Genomic DNA, 15,303 nt, shown 5'->3' on the forward strand with positions numbered 1-15,303 from the left:
ATGCAATTGCTTACAGGAAAGCAGTAGTCATCCCCACTCATTACTGCACTGAACACACACAAAAATTAAAAAAACCAAAACAGTCAGTGGTCGTGCTACTCTTGCAGGCAACGGTGTGATAAGAGTTAAAGAAAAGAGTTAAAGCTGTGAGCCAATGACCGAGTACACAAGGACAAAGACAGGCAGCACAGTGGTTCTGCGGTTCTGCTGAAACCAAACTCGACTAGACAGCCTTCTCCAGGCTCACAAAAAGGCATTTTCAGGGCCTACAAGGAGCACCAGGCACCTGCTCTGCCCCAGGCTCCTCGTGCAGGGGCCGTCTGACACTGCGCCAGGCAGTGTTCGTCCTGGTCTTTAGGTTGCCTTCGCAGCTCAGCTTTCACTATTCCCACAGTTCAGTGCAGAAGGTCCTGAGATAACACACGCGTGCAGTCCGTGCTGTGCAAAGGGGAGGTGAAATTGCCAGGTGAGGCTAGCACATCACTTGGCAAACCATGCGATAAGATAGTGCCTGGCAGACACACATGCGCCTCCCTCATCACAGAGGTTTCCTCACTGCAGATTTTTTTTACCCGCTTCTCCGAGGCAGTCAGGAATCCCTCTTCTGCTGCCGCCAGGAACTCTACGATGGGGCTCAGCTGTGTCACGCTCTGAATCAGCTCCTCCCTGCATCCCAGCAAGCGAGCGGTCAGTGTCTCTCCCTCGTCTGTGCTCTCTGGGGGGAAAAGGATTCATAAACACAAGAGAAGAAACAACTCTGAAGGAACTGACAGGCTCCTGGAGCAAGTGAGACTGTGAAAGATCTAAGTGAATAACAAAGCTCATCCCAAGCACAAGCAGCAAAAGAAAACCACTTTGCTATTCTCTTTAAACTCTATGAAAGGAAAACGACTCATTTATCTAACAGCGCACAAAGCCATAAAGCAAACTGGAGGTTAACACCAGGTTTGCAAGGCCACTGCTTTGTGTCAGACTCAAGTAAGAGAGGAGCCTTCAATCCTGAGGCTCAGTTGTGCTCTGACCCACGCTGGCTGTGCAGCCATCGATCCAGCCCTCCAGGCAGCAATGGGGAGAGCCTCGCGCTGCCTGCACCCTGCTGCTATGGAATAGAAACGCTCCAGGATCTTGGCAAGCACGTGATAAACTTCACACATCTGAGTAAGGACACAGGGTTCCTGGAGACCTGCTTTGCTTATAAGGTTGCCCACTCACTTTGCCAGAGGCTGCACCCACTTCTCTACCTGTTTGCTGCAGGGCTTCTCTGCTGCCCCTTTCTCTCTCCAGCAAAACTGCTCTCAGCTTGGGATTCACGTCTTGAAACAGCTTCAGTAAAGACAGGAGGGTCTGAGCATCCAAGGTCTGAGCATCCTTCACTTTACTCAGCAGCTTCTTGAACACTGACTGTTCCCCTGCCTCTGCCAGACAGGCAACCAGAGCCTACAACAGAACAGGCAAATGCAGGGAAGGTTTTAACAGAGTTGACTGCCCCATACAAACCAACACAAAAACCAGAATCCTGGGGGTTTTATTCAGGGGATAAAAAATTAAACAAACAAACAAAAAAACCCCCACACAGACACACAGCACTGAACTCAAATGCTGGTCTGTGTCCACCAGTCCTGGGAAGGAGGGCAGCAAGCTCCCCTGCCAGCCCTTATCTTTACAGCGAGTCCTACAAACTGCAGCTGGTTACAGCACCAAACATCTCTTAATTTCTTCCCCTAACAGTCAAATGCCAATGTGTCCACAGGACCTAATAAAACATGGTTTAAACACCGTTACTTTGGAAGCCCAAGGCTAGAGCAGGGGACACTAGATTTCACGGCAGAACAAGGAGATCACTTGCACAGAAAGCGTGAAGCATTTTACGTGGGACTTTCAGGAATCCCTGTCCTCAAGTCACAACAGTCACATCTCCTAGCAAAAGCTTTGGGCTCGAGCATTGGAGAGGAGGCACGTAAGTAGCCCACTCTTGTGGGCTTTCAGCAAGCCTGGTAATTGTGCCCAGAGCTCCAAAATCCACTCCAGTGACCTGAAACAGCAACCACAGCCAACATAGGCACAGTTCTGGAAATAAAAGGAAAAGAAATAAGCTGTAACTCTGGCTCCCATTTCCCCGGAGCCCTTTAACGCTGTAAATATTGCCCCTAAAGACACACACTCCCCAGTTCTCCAGGAGGGATGCCAGCCTTTCAGAGCAGGCGTCCTTTATTAGAGCTCCAGGGATGCTATAAAATTACCTTTGAAGCGGAGAGCTTAGCCCAGCTCCAGAGAGAGCAGCCATTTTCTGCTGTCATTGTCATTTTTATTTCCATGATAAAAAGACTGAATGCAACTGCTTGAGGCTGCACAGGGGATGGTGGACCTCCTTTTCCTAGCAGGTGTAAATGCTCATATATTAGGGCAGTGCAACAGCACAATGACCTATTGCAAAGAGTATCCACAGAGGGGAAGCTGCAGGAGTTCATGCTCTTATCTGCTAACGGCATTTTTCCTGCCAAACAGAGAGTCATGGACATGAAGGGCTCTGTTATAAAGGAGGAAAAGACATGTCACAGATGTGCTGAAGAACAAGCTTAAAGCTATTTTTTTAATGCAAATATTAATTTGTAATGAAACTTGATAACCAGATCAGGTTTGTTCTCAAGGTTTGCATGCCTGATCCCTTCTAGATCAAAATGATCCTGTAAGACACAAAATATATTGATTCTCACTGTCCTAAAGGTGCTCAGCACCCTGCCAAATACTTGTTTTTATTAATATGGATGAAAGCTAACTTGCATTGTCGCAGTTTTTTTTTATTATTTGTAATTTTTTTTTAAATTAAAATCAGCACCGCATTGCTACCCAGAGCTCCAGATAACATCCCTTCCTCAGAGCATGGTTTTGGTTAATGGAAATGAGTTTTTAGAAATTGAAAGGCTCTGCTATTTATAGTCTCTTTCCAGAAGACCTTTCTTTGGACACGTTGCTCAGTGGGAACAACAGCCTTTTAGCATTGTTTTGAAAGAGCATACAGTGCATTTTAGACTTACTTTGAAGCACTAACAGTTCCCAAAGATCCTGGAAAAAAATGAGAAATACTGGTATTAGCTGGAATCCCAGCTCCACTTAGTCATAATGTGCCCACACATTACAGCCTGATCCATTAGGCTTTCACTGCCTGGGACACGTGCAAAACCCTTCATGGCCAAATTGGCACAAATTAGCACACATCCAGCTTCCGGACTGGAGGAAGAGATGGGCTATCTGAGCAGGGAATCCTGCTCACCAAGATCTGGCTTAAACTTGAGCTGTGCCACCACATAGGTTCAATGCCACCGAGAAGTTTGGTCCCAGCTGAGGGTGTCAGTTCTGGTGGCCACAACACTACTAACTCAGTATTGCTATGGTCAAACACTACAAAACAGACATCCCAGTTCATCTCAAACCTCCCCATGTCCACGGCAGCCCCAAGGCCAGCACTGAACAGGAATCTCTGCAAGTAACGCCGCCAGAGGTAGGTCTCCTATCTCCATATCACCTCCATATCGTCCACTTTTTTCCAGACTTCTTTCCTAACACAATCAATTCCTACACTGCTATGTCCCTTCGCCCCACCACAGGACCTCCTGCTCTGCCCCACTGCTCCTTATTATCTTCTGCTCCTTCCACATCCCCTGCCACTTTGGCTAGGAAGATGCATGAGACTGCTCACACAGAGCCACAACCTGCTCAGCAAGAGCCGAGTGAGTGCTGTGCCCTCCCAGCCAGGCACTAATCTCCCCCTCACACCAATCCACAACGCTCCTAGGAATACAGTGTCTCTGGGACTTCCACCTCACCCTCCAACACAATCGTGAGATTAAGTTTTTCTGGGTGGGGACAGGGATGCTCGAAGAGTGGCTGGCTCGAAGTGGCTGGCTTCACTGCAGGAAGCAACCCTGAGCCTGGGCTGGGCTGAACTCAACTGGTGTGCCATGCTGGGGCACAGCCTGCGACCCAGAGAGGACCTCAACCAGATGCAAATAATGCACATTCTATCAGGGAGTGCAATGGCCTGAAACAGAGACTGTGCAGGGCACCCTGAGGATTTTACCCAGCTATGTGGGGAGAGAAGGAGGGCAGGTCACTACAGCCACCAGCCTAGCTGGCCACTAGCCTCTTCCCTGCAGGTGGGCGAGCAGGGTTATGGAATTACATCCCACTCCACCGTTGGAACATCTCCCAGAAAAAAGCCACTTCAGTGACTATTACTGACTCATCTCCCTCAGGCATCAGCTTTAGAGCGAATAAAAGCACCCAAAGGGTGGTGAGGAGGGATCTGCAAGAGACAGGCTGGAAAGCCATGGGGTTTAAGGTGACAGAAGAAGCTAGCTCCCTTCAGACCCCTCCCTCACAAGCTGAGGCACATTCAGTTACAAGACTCACCCCTGAATACAGTAAATCCTGTGCCAGTACCTCAATGCCACCTCCATTCCCCGAGGAGAGCTGCACTGGCCATTCAGCAAGCTGCAAAGTCCCTGACCGCAGGAGGCTGGGCACTGTGGGGAAACTTCCAGAGACACAGGCATCAGTCCTCTGTGAACGCAAACTGCTTTGGGTTTTTTACTGGTTAATTTTTCATGTGCAGAAGGTGAAGCAAATATAAAAAAAGCCATTGGAAACCTGCACAAACAAAGCCACTGCCTGCAGCATCGGTGACATGGACAGCACAGGGACAGCTCTACACATGCAGACCACAGAGAAGCTCCTAGGCTATCGCCGCACCATTACGTCAACCAACGATCACTGTGTATACGATAATCAGAGAAAAACTATGTTCCCATTTCTGGTTCAGAAATCCAAAGTGGTTTTTTTTCAAGCCTGCATTTCTACGTGACTGACGAGGGACACCCCAGTACCAGCAACCACGGAGAACGCTGGCCCCTGCTTGCTCCACGTAACATGAACAAAAGCTCAGCCCAGACTTCCACACAAGTGCACCAGAACAGGGGGGAGGAAAACATTCTCCAGCTCTGCCAATACAAAATAAACCTCTCACAATCTATCACTCCTAATCAGGATGCAGACGATAACGGGAAACTTCCTTCTGCTGCTGTATCCAGAAATCCCTGCAGCTGCAAATGAAGGACGACAATAATTGGACAGGCCCATAGGCAATGGAAATGATCCACAAGCACAGTGACATTTATTCTACATGGGAGAATCAACGCTCCCCCACTTCATCTAAACCCAGTAGCACAGGGAACAAATGAACTGTGCAATAATTTGAATTGAGCTTTTCTAAGAGAGCACAGGAAGATAAGACTTGACACCAGCAAAGCTCCTCTATGCTTCCTCAAATTACTGCAATTTCAGTCTTGTTCTCATTTCCAAGCAGGTTTCATCCAAGCCAGAACCAAATTAGATAGGAATAGTTTATGTGAGATACACAGAGACTCTAAAACAAAAACAACCCCAAAAATCACATCTCCCTAACCAGAAAAGCAACTCACCCGCATTTTTCAGCCCAGGGAGTGGAACGTAGTATCAAACTTAGAGAGAAGCAACAAAACAAAAACTCGCTTTTTCTAACAAAAGCAAGCCCTGCACCACAAACCTCCTTGGGGAAAAAAACCACAACCTAACAAATCTCCACTGGAGGTAGCAGGAAATAAGGCACTGCTTATTTCCCACCAGATGGGAGCAGACAGGAGCACTGCAGGGAACAAGGCATGAGTTCAGAAGCAAACGAAGAGAAATACAGAGGCTACGTTCACGGCAAAATGCCACTGAAACCAGAGGAGCCTAAACACCAGGACAGCCTCAGTTGTCAACAGGCAGGCTTGCAAAACCCCCATGAACACCTGCAAGCCCCCGTGCTGCCCAGGCTTTGCTGCCCAAAACACATTGCTGCTTGCCTGTAGAGATAAGCCACCCACAATGGGCTCCTGTGCAGAACACGCATGAGGGATGGGAGATCTCCCCTGAAGCAGGGCAAACACACCCAGCAAGACCACTTAGTGCCAAGAAATGGCATCTCACCAGTTTCCAGACTGACTTTTACTTGCCCCGAGGCACCTAAGAGACTTTAAGCAAATGACTGGCAAAGTAATAAAAAAAAAGGGGAGAGGGGAAAAAAAAGGAGAGGGAAAAAAAAAAAATCCATTGACATCTACCACTGGCACAATCTCAGCCTTAATTACGCATCCCAGTCTGGGCTCTGTGGAGCCAAACTTGCACTTCAAGCATGACTTTAAAAACACACCACCGTGTCTCCACCGAAGAAAACACCAGGCCCTTGTGGAAAAAGGCTAGTCCATCTGCTGGAAACAGAGCCTAGGCTCAGGGGTGCTGGTACCCACAGGTCCTGCTTGTCCCAGGGTGGAGCTCAGAGAGGGACAGATCTGGCTGAGTCCTTGCTTACAAGAGGCTGCAGTCTGTGCCCCCCACTACCTTGGGGCCAACACTTTTCATGCCTGTCACAGCTAAGAAGTGATTTTTCAGGAAGGCTTAAAGAAAATCCACTTCTCATTTATTCAGTGTTTATTTATAGCTGCAGAAAATTTGTCCAGCTGCCGTTTTGTGGTCAGATAACCAAACTGTCTCTGAGCTCCACAATCTCTCACTTGGCTCCTGCTGCAACAGCTCATTTGGGAGCATAAAGGGCTGGACACAGGTCTGCAGACCTCACCTGCTGAGTCTTGGATGTGCTGAAGAAATGTGAAACAACAGTTACTGCAAAGCAATAAAAAATGTGGCTGTTACGCAGAGCAGAGGTAAGGCAGCACGCCTGCCTGGGCACTTAGCAGGTTCTGCCCTTGCGACCGTGGAGGCAGCACAAGCGGCAAGGGATGGCATGCCGGCACGGGTGCTGCCTGCTGGCACGGGTGCATGGAGCTGCCAAATCCCTTCTGGCAGTGCCCATCTACATCGCACAGCACCCTCCCCAGCTCTGCTCCAATTGCCAAGGTGCAGAATAGCTAAAACCTTAAACCTGACATATTTTTCTGATCAGGGCAATGAACAAACTTAATCCTTCTTGGGGAGTGCAGTCATGCTAGGAGCAATGCACTCACAGGTGCTTGTCAGCCTGGCCAGGATTGAACTTGCTGCTACACACATGAATTAGGACCCACAACTCCCTCCTAAAGCCCCAGAGACGTTAAGTTCAACACTATCAGGAGGGTCAGCAGCTAAGGGAACACACGCTTCCCTCCATGAACATTTAAAGGCTCATCAGAAAAGAAACCTGCACTCCATGCCTCAAGGGAATTCTCCTCCCTGCTGCCATACAGGTCTTTTTCTAATAAACATGTTGCCTTGGGTTTTTAAAAGCAGAATGCCACCATGGCCAAAATGTCCTGTATCCCATGGTCATACTGGTACTGGAGGGACCAAGTGACTTGAATCCAGACAGCTTCCCAGCCAGCCAGCATCGCAGCCCCCCAGCCTAGGGAATAGCATTTCTCAGCTTCAAAAGGTCAGCTAACCACAGAGCCACTGAAAAGTCAGCAATAAAACAGTCGCATTGTTATTTTTCCACATACAGAAAAGGTATTAAGGGCACTTCATGCAGCTTGGTATGAAAAACACTGTCAGAAACAGCCGGGTGAGGAGAGCAAGTACAGTCTCATCCTCACTCCATAGTGGCCACAGCGTTTTTCGCAGACCCTGCAATTGTGCAGCAGTGTGCAGCCAGCATTAGTGTCCTCCCAGACCTGCCGCAATCATTTCCAAACTCTGTGTGCTCCTGCCACGCCAATACAGATGTAACCTGCTGTTTCTGTGGTGGCTTTGAGCTGGTACAACGGCTGGTACCTGGCTACTGTTGTTCAGTTCCCAGAGTATCCTTCCGCATCAACCAAGCACCAGACTCAAATATCCCCTCCAACGGTAGCTCAAGCATCATTCATCAGCAATGACTGCTTTTAAAGCAGCATATTGCCAGGAGAAGCACTGTGGGGCGGCACCCGTAACCCCCCCCGTAACGCTCCCCACAAACAGCCTGCCATACGCAGAAGCAGATGCTCTGCAGCAAGCCCTTGCCGAGGGCTCAGGAAGTCTATTTTGGGATCTCATATGTCAGTCGTTTACAAGTCGATACAGTTCCCAAAGAAAATGCCATAAACAGGAGGAGAGAAATCAGCGCTGCAGCTCTCCTACAATACAACAAAGATGTCTTCAGGGCAGGACATATACTTCTTTACCTACGTGCACGAGCAGCTTGCTCTTACAGATGCTTCTCTCCGCGGTGCTGCTCAGGTGAGCATGTGTTGCCCTTCAAACAACCAGGCACCAGAGCCCCAGTCTCCCATGAAACTATTTCCTAAGCAGGGCACAAACTATTCTAGCCCTCAGCAGGGTGAAGAAAAAACTTGTATCATTTACCCAAGTAAACACTCCTACCTCCTTTTGAGAGGCATCAATTTCTCTGCACTCTTCTAGTCTTTTCAGCACAGCTGGGGCATCAGAAAGGGCCTCAGAGAAAACACTTTCATATCGAAGAAAGAAATCCAGTTTACAGCTTTTGCTCTCTGCTGCTGTGTGAAAGAAAGAAGAGGAGTTATTTGCTAATTGAACAGATTCACAGAAAGTATGATGTGATTGAAAGGCATCAGTTTGTAACTAGCACATTGCCTATAACAGGGAAACGGTGACTCACAAATCCCTTCTAAAGATATCATGCAGCCTGGAGGGAAAACCAACAGTTTATTTAACACCAGTTATAAATGGAACATTTATTTTAAAGCCAGTACAGCCTCTGTTTTCCTCCCATGCTGAACAGGAGTTTCAAGGATAAGGTAGCATTAGAAGGCAACTCTGTTCACTTACTGTTATACAGATTGCCTTATCAACTTCATGTCCTGCACTAATGCAGACCCCACTGTACGTCAGATGCAATCACATGCATGGGTAAGAAAAGTTTTGCTCACTGCAGCTCTGGTAAAGTGGTGAGAGTGAAGCAACTGCAAAGGCCAAAGGAGAGCATTGCACAGTGCCAAAGGAAGAAAGTCCCTGCAGAAAAGGGGTACATGCTGGTGCTACTCCCAACACAGGGCAAACTAAAAATAACAAACACAGAGAAAAAGATCCCCCATAAGAGGAAAACGTGAGTCAATGCAGTTGCAAATAAGAGGCAATGCTATGCCCAGACCTGTAAAGCCTCACCTAAATGTCTCGCTCCTCCTTTCTCCTCTGGAGGCTCAGCAAGCTCCTCTTCTGCACTGCCACCCTGCTCAGCACAGGCAGGCTGATCAGGACTAGCGCCTGAATCCACCTGGAGGGATCTGGAGGCACTCGGCATCGCATCCTGGTGAACCCAGGTGTGATTCATGGTAAGTCCCTGGCCAGGAGGAGAAATATCTGCTTCCATTTCTGCTTCTACAGGGCCAGGAGAAACTCTCTGAGAGAGGAGGATCTCTGTTTTTCCTTCAGCAGGTTTTTCAGACTGGGGCAGGTTATTAGCTTCAGCATGGTTTCCAGATGAATCTGCTGCCTGGCCAGAGACTTCTCTCACTATTGGGTCCTGAGTCGAAGAGCTGATGAGATCCCTGAGGAGGTTTTTACAACTAACAGCCACGTCAAACATCTGCAGACTATCTGCCACGGAGATTACTTTGGTGAAATTGTGTTTCCCCAGTGGGAGTTTGCCACTGTACACCATCTCCAGCAAGAGCGCAAACTCCTCAGGGGTCAACACAGAAGCATCAATGGAGATGGTGTCTGTGCTGTCCAACAAGGATTTAAAAAGCAGGCTGGCAGCAGCCAAAACCACCTTGTGTGCTCTAAAATGAACATTCCCAATGAAGATGGTGCAATCACAGAACTGCTGCTCTTTGCAGAGAGCATAGAGCTGCTGCAGCAGCTGCTTGCTGTAACTGGGAAGCTCCATGGCACCAGTCTACTGGCCTCCTCTTGCTGTGGTCTCCACACCGTTTTCACAAAGCCCAGCTAGCGAAAAAACAAAGGATCCTGTTAGCACTTTGCTCAGATAGTAGCAAGACAGAAAGAAAGAGTAAGCAAAAATTACTTTCCAGTTTACACCACCTTACTATGATGCAGTTCAGTGGTTACAGCAAGAAGAGGCCCCCTTCTGAACTCGCACTCCCCAAATTCAGCAACTTACCCCACTAGAGCTGAAGAGTCCAGGTACTGTTCAAATAGAAGCACTTCAGAAAGAGCTTGGAAATAAGTACTGAGTCCCAGGAGTTATAAAAGGGGAGAAGAAACTCCCTAATGTGCCCCGACAGAGCTCAAGGAGGTGTGAATGCTCTTCAGATCAGGCACTGCAGTGCCAGGCTTTGCCTGCATCCAGAAGCTGCAGCTGATGCCGAATTGAGCATCTGGTTTCTGAATAGCTAGATGAGGCTGCAGCACAGGACGACCTGTTCAGACCACCTACCAAACACAGAGGAGACTCCGAGGTGTTGGTTTTGACCTGCAAAGCACTAAGTGGTTTGGGATCAGTTAATTTTCTCCCCACATCACTGCAAAGGTCAGCAGGGTCATGCAAGCATTGGAGATAGATGTCTGCTTGCAGCCCAAGGTCTTCAGCACCTCCCTTCTCAGCACACCACAGTCCTAACTCATCAATTTACCAGTCTTTTCCCCCCAGCTGTAATTTCTTGAAGGAGTCCACAGCCCTAATCCCATCTACCAGAGCCTCTATTTTACTTTTTCACCCCTCCGTTGTCAGAGAGAGAACAGATAGAACATCTGCCAACAGAACTTTTATCAGCAGGATATCTGGAGTTTTTATCTAAGCTAGACAAGATAAAGATGTTACTGCCTTGTCTACACACTAGGATGCCTAACACTGGTGCTGGCAATGATGCTGAAACAAAACAGCATGAGTGCTAGAGGAAGAGCACCTGGATGGACAGGATATACATGACCTTCAACTACTTAACATCTTTGCACTCAGCTTCCTACCCTCTTGTAGAGAACAGGAGTAATACTGCCTATCATCAGGCACAAGCTTTAATGAGCTGATGTTCATACACCACCTTGAAGCCCTGTCTCACACGAAAGCAGGCTCAGAGCAATTCCCAACTTGCACGAACTGCAAGTTGCAAGCAGACGCTGCGCACAGGTTGAGCTGGTGTCTCATTCCTGCAACCTCTCTGGAGTTCAGACTTTGTGGGAAGCGGGACCTCCTGCCCACAGGCAGGCCAGATTCCAGCTGTCCTTCTGTGGGGCACTGCCTGCCGTGGCTGCGGGAAGACAGGAGCCAGGAGACATCACTTTATACCAAAGCTACAGACTACTGAGCAACCAGTTGTTGGATGCCACCCATGCGTGAGGGCTCTCCTGCCCAACCAGGAGCTCCCCTGTGCTTTAAAGATGAAGTACTATGTAACTTGCTTTTCAGTCATCAGGATAAGATCACAGATGGTTTTGACATCACCTCAAAGCAGAGGTGTCATGCTCTTCATCTGAATACCTTTGAAGCAAGAGCACAGGGCAGGTGGGTCCTTCTGTGGAAGGCAAGGAAACCTAAGCAGTTGCTGATACCCCACCCTCCTGCTTCCCAGGAGCCAGAGCTCCCCCGGGGGCATCGCCACCAAAGGCTGTCTGGTCTGCAGCTCATTTCTGATACTGTGCAAGTACCAGATCCACCCCCTCACCCGTGCACAGGGCCGACCACCTGCACTTCCAGCCTATTAAACATGCAGGCTCTGCTATCCTCCCACACAGTTGTAAATCACAAGTAACCACGCTGACATCAGCAGAGTTGCTGCTGGTCGTGGGAGAAGAAAGAGGCCCGTTTCTTTTGCCAGGCTCAAAGTAACAGCAGTTTTAGTCCACCGACTCCTTCCCTGGAGCTGAAGGACTTCCAGTATCTGAGATGAAATTTGGTCTGCTGTTTAAATAATAATACCTGTGGTTCTTCCTACAAAAGGACAAGCAGGAAACATCGATGTCCTGGAAGAGATGTCTATTCACTTTGCAATGAATAGCCTTCTGCATAAAATCTATCACTTCCACTGTGGCAAGCTGGAAGAAGCAGCAGCACCGTCTGCTCTCTCTATTTCTGGCAAGAAAGTAGACGACATATTTGCCCATGACAGCTCAAAACAGTAAAGCTCTAAGCAGCCTAGTAGCACCTCCCCTTCTTTATTACAGCAACTCAGAGCACTGGAAAACGTGTCCTGAGCAATTAGATCAGACATATTATTTTAAAAACATTTTACTACTTCAATTATTAGGAACACAAGGATCCAGAACTGCAAAGAGAACAGACATTTTTGAATGAGGGGTGATGGCCAGGACTATTGTCAAGGCAATTGCCCAGTACTTAGAACATGCTTCAGGCCTTTATTCAAAGCTTACAGCCAGAAGGGACCACCACCAGCAATCTGATTTCTCATCCGTCACTGCCTCCTAGATTTCCAGACTCAGTAACTTGGGTTTGGCTAAAGCTTCTCTTCCAGCAAGGTGCTCGGTCATGATAAGAATGGATTTTCAGGGGGAGGACCCTCCACTGCCATAGTTATTCTGTTAATTTACATGCCTTGTTTCTTACCCAAATTTATCCAGCTTCATTTCGCAGCCATCTTCTAGGCAGCTTTTGGGAGATTTTGCTGGGGGACTGGGCAGGACTGGGAATCTCTCTGAGAGCAGGTAACTAATACTTTAGCAGTGATGAGTGCTTACAGAGCACAAGCCACCTGCCAGCACCACTGGTAAGAAAATGCCATTTGTTACTTTTTCAGCTCAAAGCTGCTTCTCTGCATCCTCTTTGGAGCCAGGCTCACTGGGGTTTTCTATGAATTTCAAACTTAAGGTAAGTGGTGTGCTTCTGGGGTCTCTGACACCTAAGCCACAAGAGTGCTGCCCTATTCAAAAATACCGGCTCACTTGAGTCAGAAGGGGGGAGAGAGGAGACACATATTTGCTCATCTTAGCTGCCCTCCAGATGGGTTTTACAAAAGAATGATGAATCTTTTGAGGAACATCAAGGGATATACCTTAAGCCTCGTCCTCCAGCTTCCCAGGGAGAACACCAAGGTGGCTTAGGAGTTTGCATTCCACTAACTTCCAGTGAAGACTGCAAAGTCGATCAATTTGAGTCACATTTCCAAAAGTGCCTAATATTCCTAAGGTTCAACTTGACCACATGTTGATAAATGTCATCCTATTCACCTTTAAACAGCAGTTATCATCTGGAACTGATCTCAGGACACCCACTTCAGTAAAGAAGCCCCTTCTTCTGAACCTCCCAAGTACAGGAGGTCTAGAATGGGTCTGCACAAAACATTACCCTCCACTGTCCAGTTCCAACTCTTTCTTCCTTTTCCCAAGTATTTCTGTCCTCATACACCTCCACGGTTCAAGGGAATCATGTCTTTTTCTTTAAGCTACATTAGAACAGGAGAAGGATATGTTGATAGCAACAATGCTTCTTCACAAAGAAGGAGGAAACAGGAATAATTCTATCTAACTGAAACTGAAAAGGAGTTTCCAAATTAAATTACTTCTATTCATTATTCATATAATTACTTCAATCCAGATTCAACAGCCATCCACGTCACTAGGTTCATCAAAAGCTAATTGAAATTTAGGACTGAGCACTTGAGCAATTAGACGCTACAGAAATAGGTGCTCCAAAATGCACGGATGAGACCATCCGTCCCTCACAGTTACGAGGCTGCTGCAGGACCTCACATGATCAGAAAGCCCATCACAAGGCACAGAAAGAATTTTAATGCCACCATGACCTTAGCAAAAGGATTCTATACACCACTCACTGCCACAATTAGGGTTTTTACAAAGTGCTGGTCAACACACCTGCTGGCATTAATAAAATAACAGCAAAAGCTACTTCCTGCATTGATTAGCTGCATCTCAATGGCCAGCTTGAAGATGCGTTCCATGCCTGAAATTTTTCCTTGGGATGCACATGGAGTAGGCTTCTTTTTAGCTTTCAAACAAAATTAAAAACAAACAAACAAACAAACACAATTATTGCCGCACTGCCAAGAAATAAAGCAACACTATCACATTCCTTTTGAAGGCACAAACCCACAGCCTTGTGCTCCCTCTGCGGTCAGCACAGTGCAGTGCAACGCAATGCACAGACGGGTAATAAAGCTTACTAAAAGCAATCTGCGTACCCGGTGCAAAAGCAGAAGAAAGCAGATCTTATGCAAGCTCTATAAAGCTAAAACAAAGCAGGCAGAAAAATATAAAATGGACAGAAAGAGATAAGCAAAATGGAAAAATCCAACCTCTCTGCCTTAAGTAAATGCCACTTCTATTAGAGCTGATCGGAGGGTCTCACAGGAGCTATGCTCCCTGCACTCTTAGCTTTCTGCTCAAGGGAGCTAAAATCCAAAGCGGTCATTGAAATAAGTGCAGGAAGGCTCCCTGCCCCTGTGAGGGGAGCTCACCCCATCACTACCTGTTTTGCACTTACTCAAAGGCTCGTTTCAAAAGACTCATGTATCAGCAAATGCAGCAGGACAGAAAGCTGAGATTCATTCTCACAGAATCACAGAACCACCAAGGTTGGAAAGGACCTTCAAGATCATCAAGTCCAACCATTAATCCACTGCCACCGTGTCCCCTAAATCATGTCTTGAAGCGCCACATCCACACCTTTTTTTGAGCACTTCCAGAGATGGCGACTCTACCACCTCCCTGGGCAGCCCATTCCAATGCTTGACCACCCTCTCGGTGAAGAAATTTTTCCTAATATCCAATCTAAACCTCCCCTGGCGCAACTTGAGGCCATTTCCTCTTGTCCTATCACTAGTTAGTTGGGAGAAGAGACCAACACCCACGTCGCCACAACCCCCTTTCAGGTAGCTGTAGAGAGCGATAAGGTCTCCCCTCAGCCTCTGCTTCTCCAGACTGAACAACCCCAGTTCCCTCAGCTGCTCCTCATCAGACTTGTGCTCCAGACCCCTCGCCAGCTCCGTTGCCCTTCTCTGGACACGCTCCAGCACCTCAACGTCCTTCTTGTTGTGAGGGGCCCAACACTGAACACAGGATTCGAGGTGCAGCCTCACCACTGCCCAGCACAGGGGCACGATTCCTGCCCTGCCCTCCTCCTGGCCACGCTATTTCTGATACAGGCCAGGACGCTGTTGGCCTTCTTGGCCACCTGGGCACACTGCTGGCTCATGACATGCCAGCTGTCAACCAGCACCCCCAGGTCCCTTTCCACCGGGCAGCTCTCCAGCCACTCCTCCCCAAGCCTATAGCGTTGCACAGGGTTGTTGTGACCCAAGTGCAGGACCTGGCACTTGGCCTTATTAAACCTCATACAGTTGACCTCCGCCCATCGATCCAGCCTGTCCAGATCCCTCTGCAGAGCTCTCCTACCCTCCAGCA

The 15,303-nt window shown here is 48.0% G+C and overlaps 1 protein-coding gene across 1 annotated transcript in view; it reads right to left on the reverse strand.

The window, feature by feature from the left end:
- ZBTB40 (zinc finger and BTB domain containing 40) overlaps positions 1 to 9,856 on the reverse strand; it is a gene marked incomplete at both ends in the record, with an annotated part of 31,573 nt that extends 21,717 nt beyond the window's left edge. The window contains 4 exons of the mRNA XM_082009376.1: positions 573 to 715; positions 1,242 to 1,437; positions 8,371 to 8,504; positions 9,133 to 9,856. Of these exons, the coding sequence (XP_081865502.1) occupies positions 573 to 715; positions 1,242 to 1,437; positions 8,371 to 8,504; positions 9,133 to 9,856 (1,197 nt within the window). The remainder of the gene's footprint in view (positions 1 to 572; positions 716 to 1,241; positions 1,438 to 8,370; positions 8,505 to 9,132) is intronic.
- Between the last annotated feature and the right edge of the window lie 5,447 nt (positions 9,857 to 15,303).

The sequence above is a fragment of the Phaethon aethereus genome (genome assembly GCF_964289735.1).
Source record: "Phaethon aethereus genome assembly, chromosome: 21".
Classification (NCBI taxonomy): domain Eukaryota; kingdom Metazoa; phylum Chordata; class Aves; order Phaethontiformes; family Phaethontidae; genus Phaethon; species Phaethon aethereus.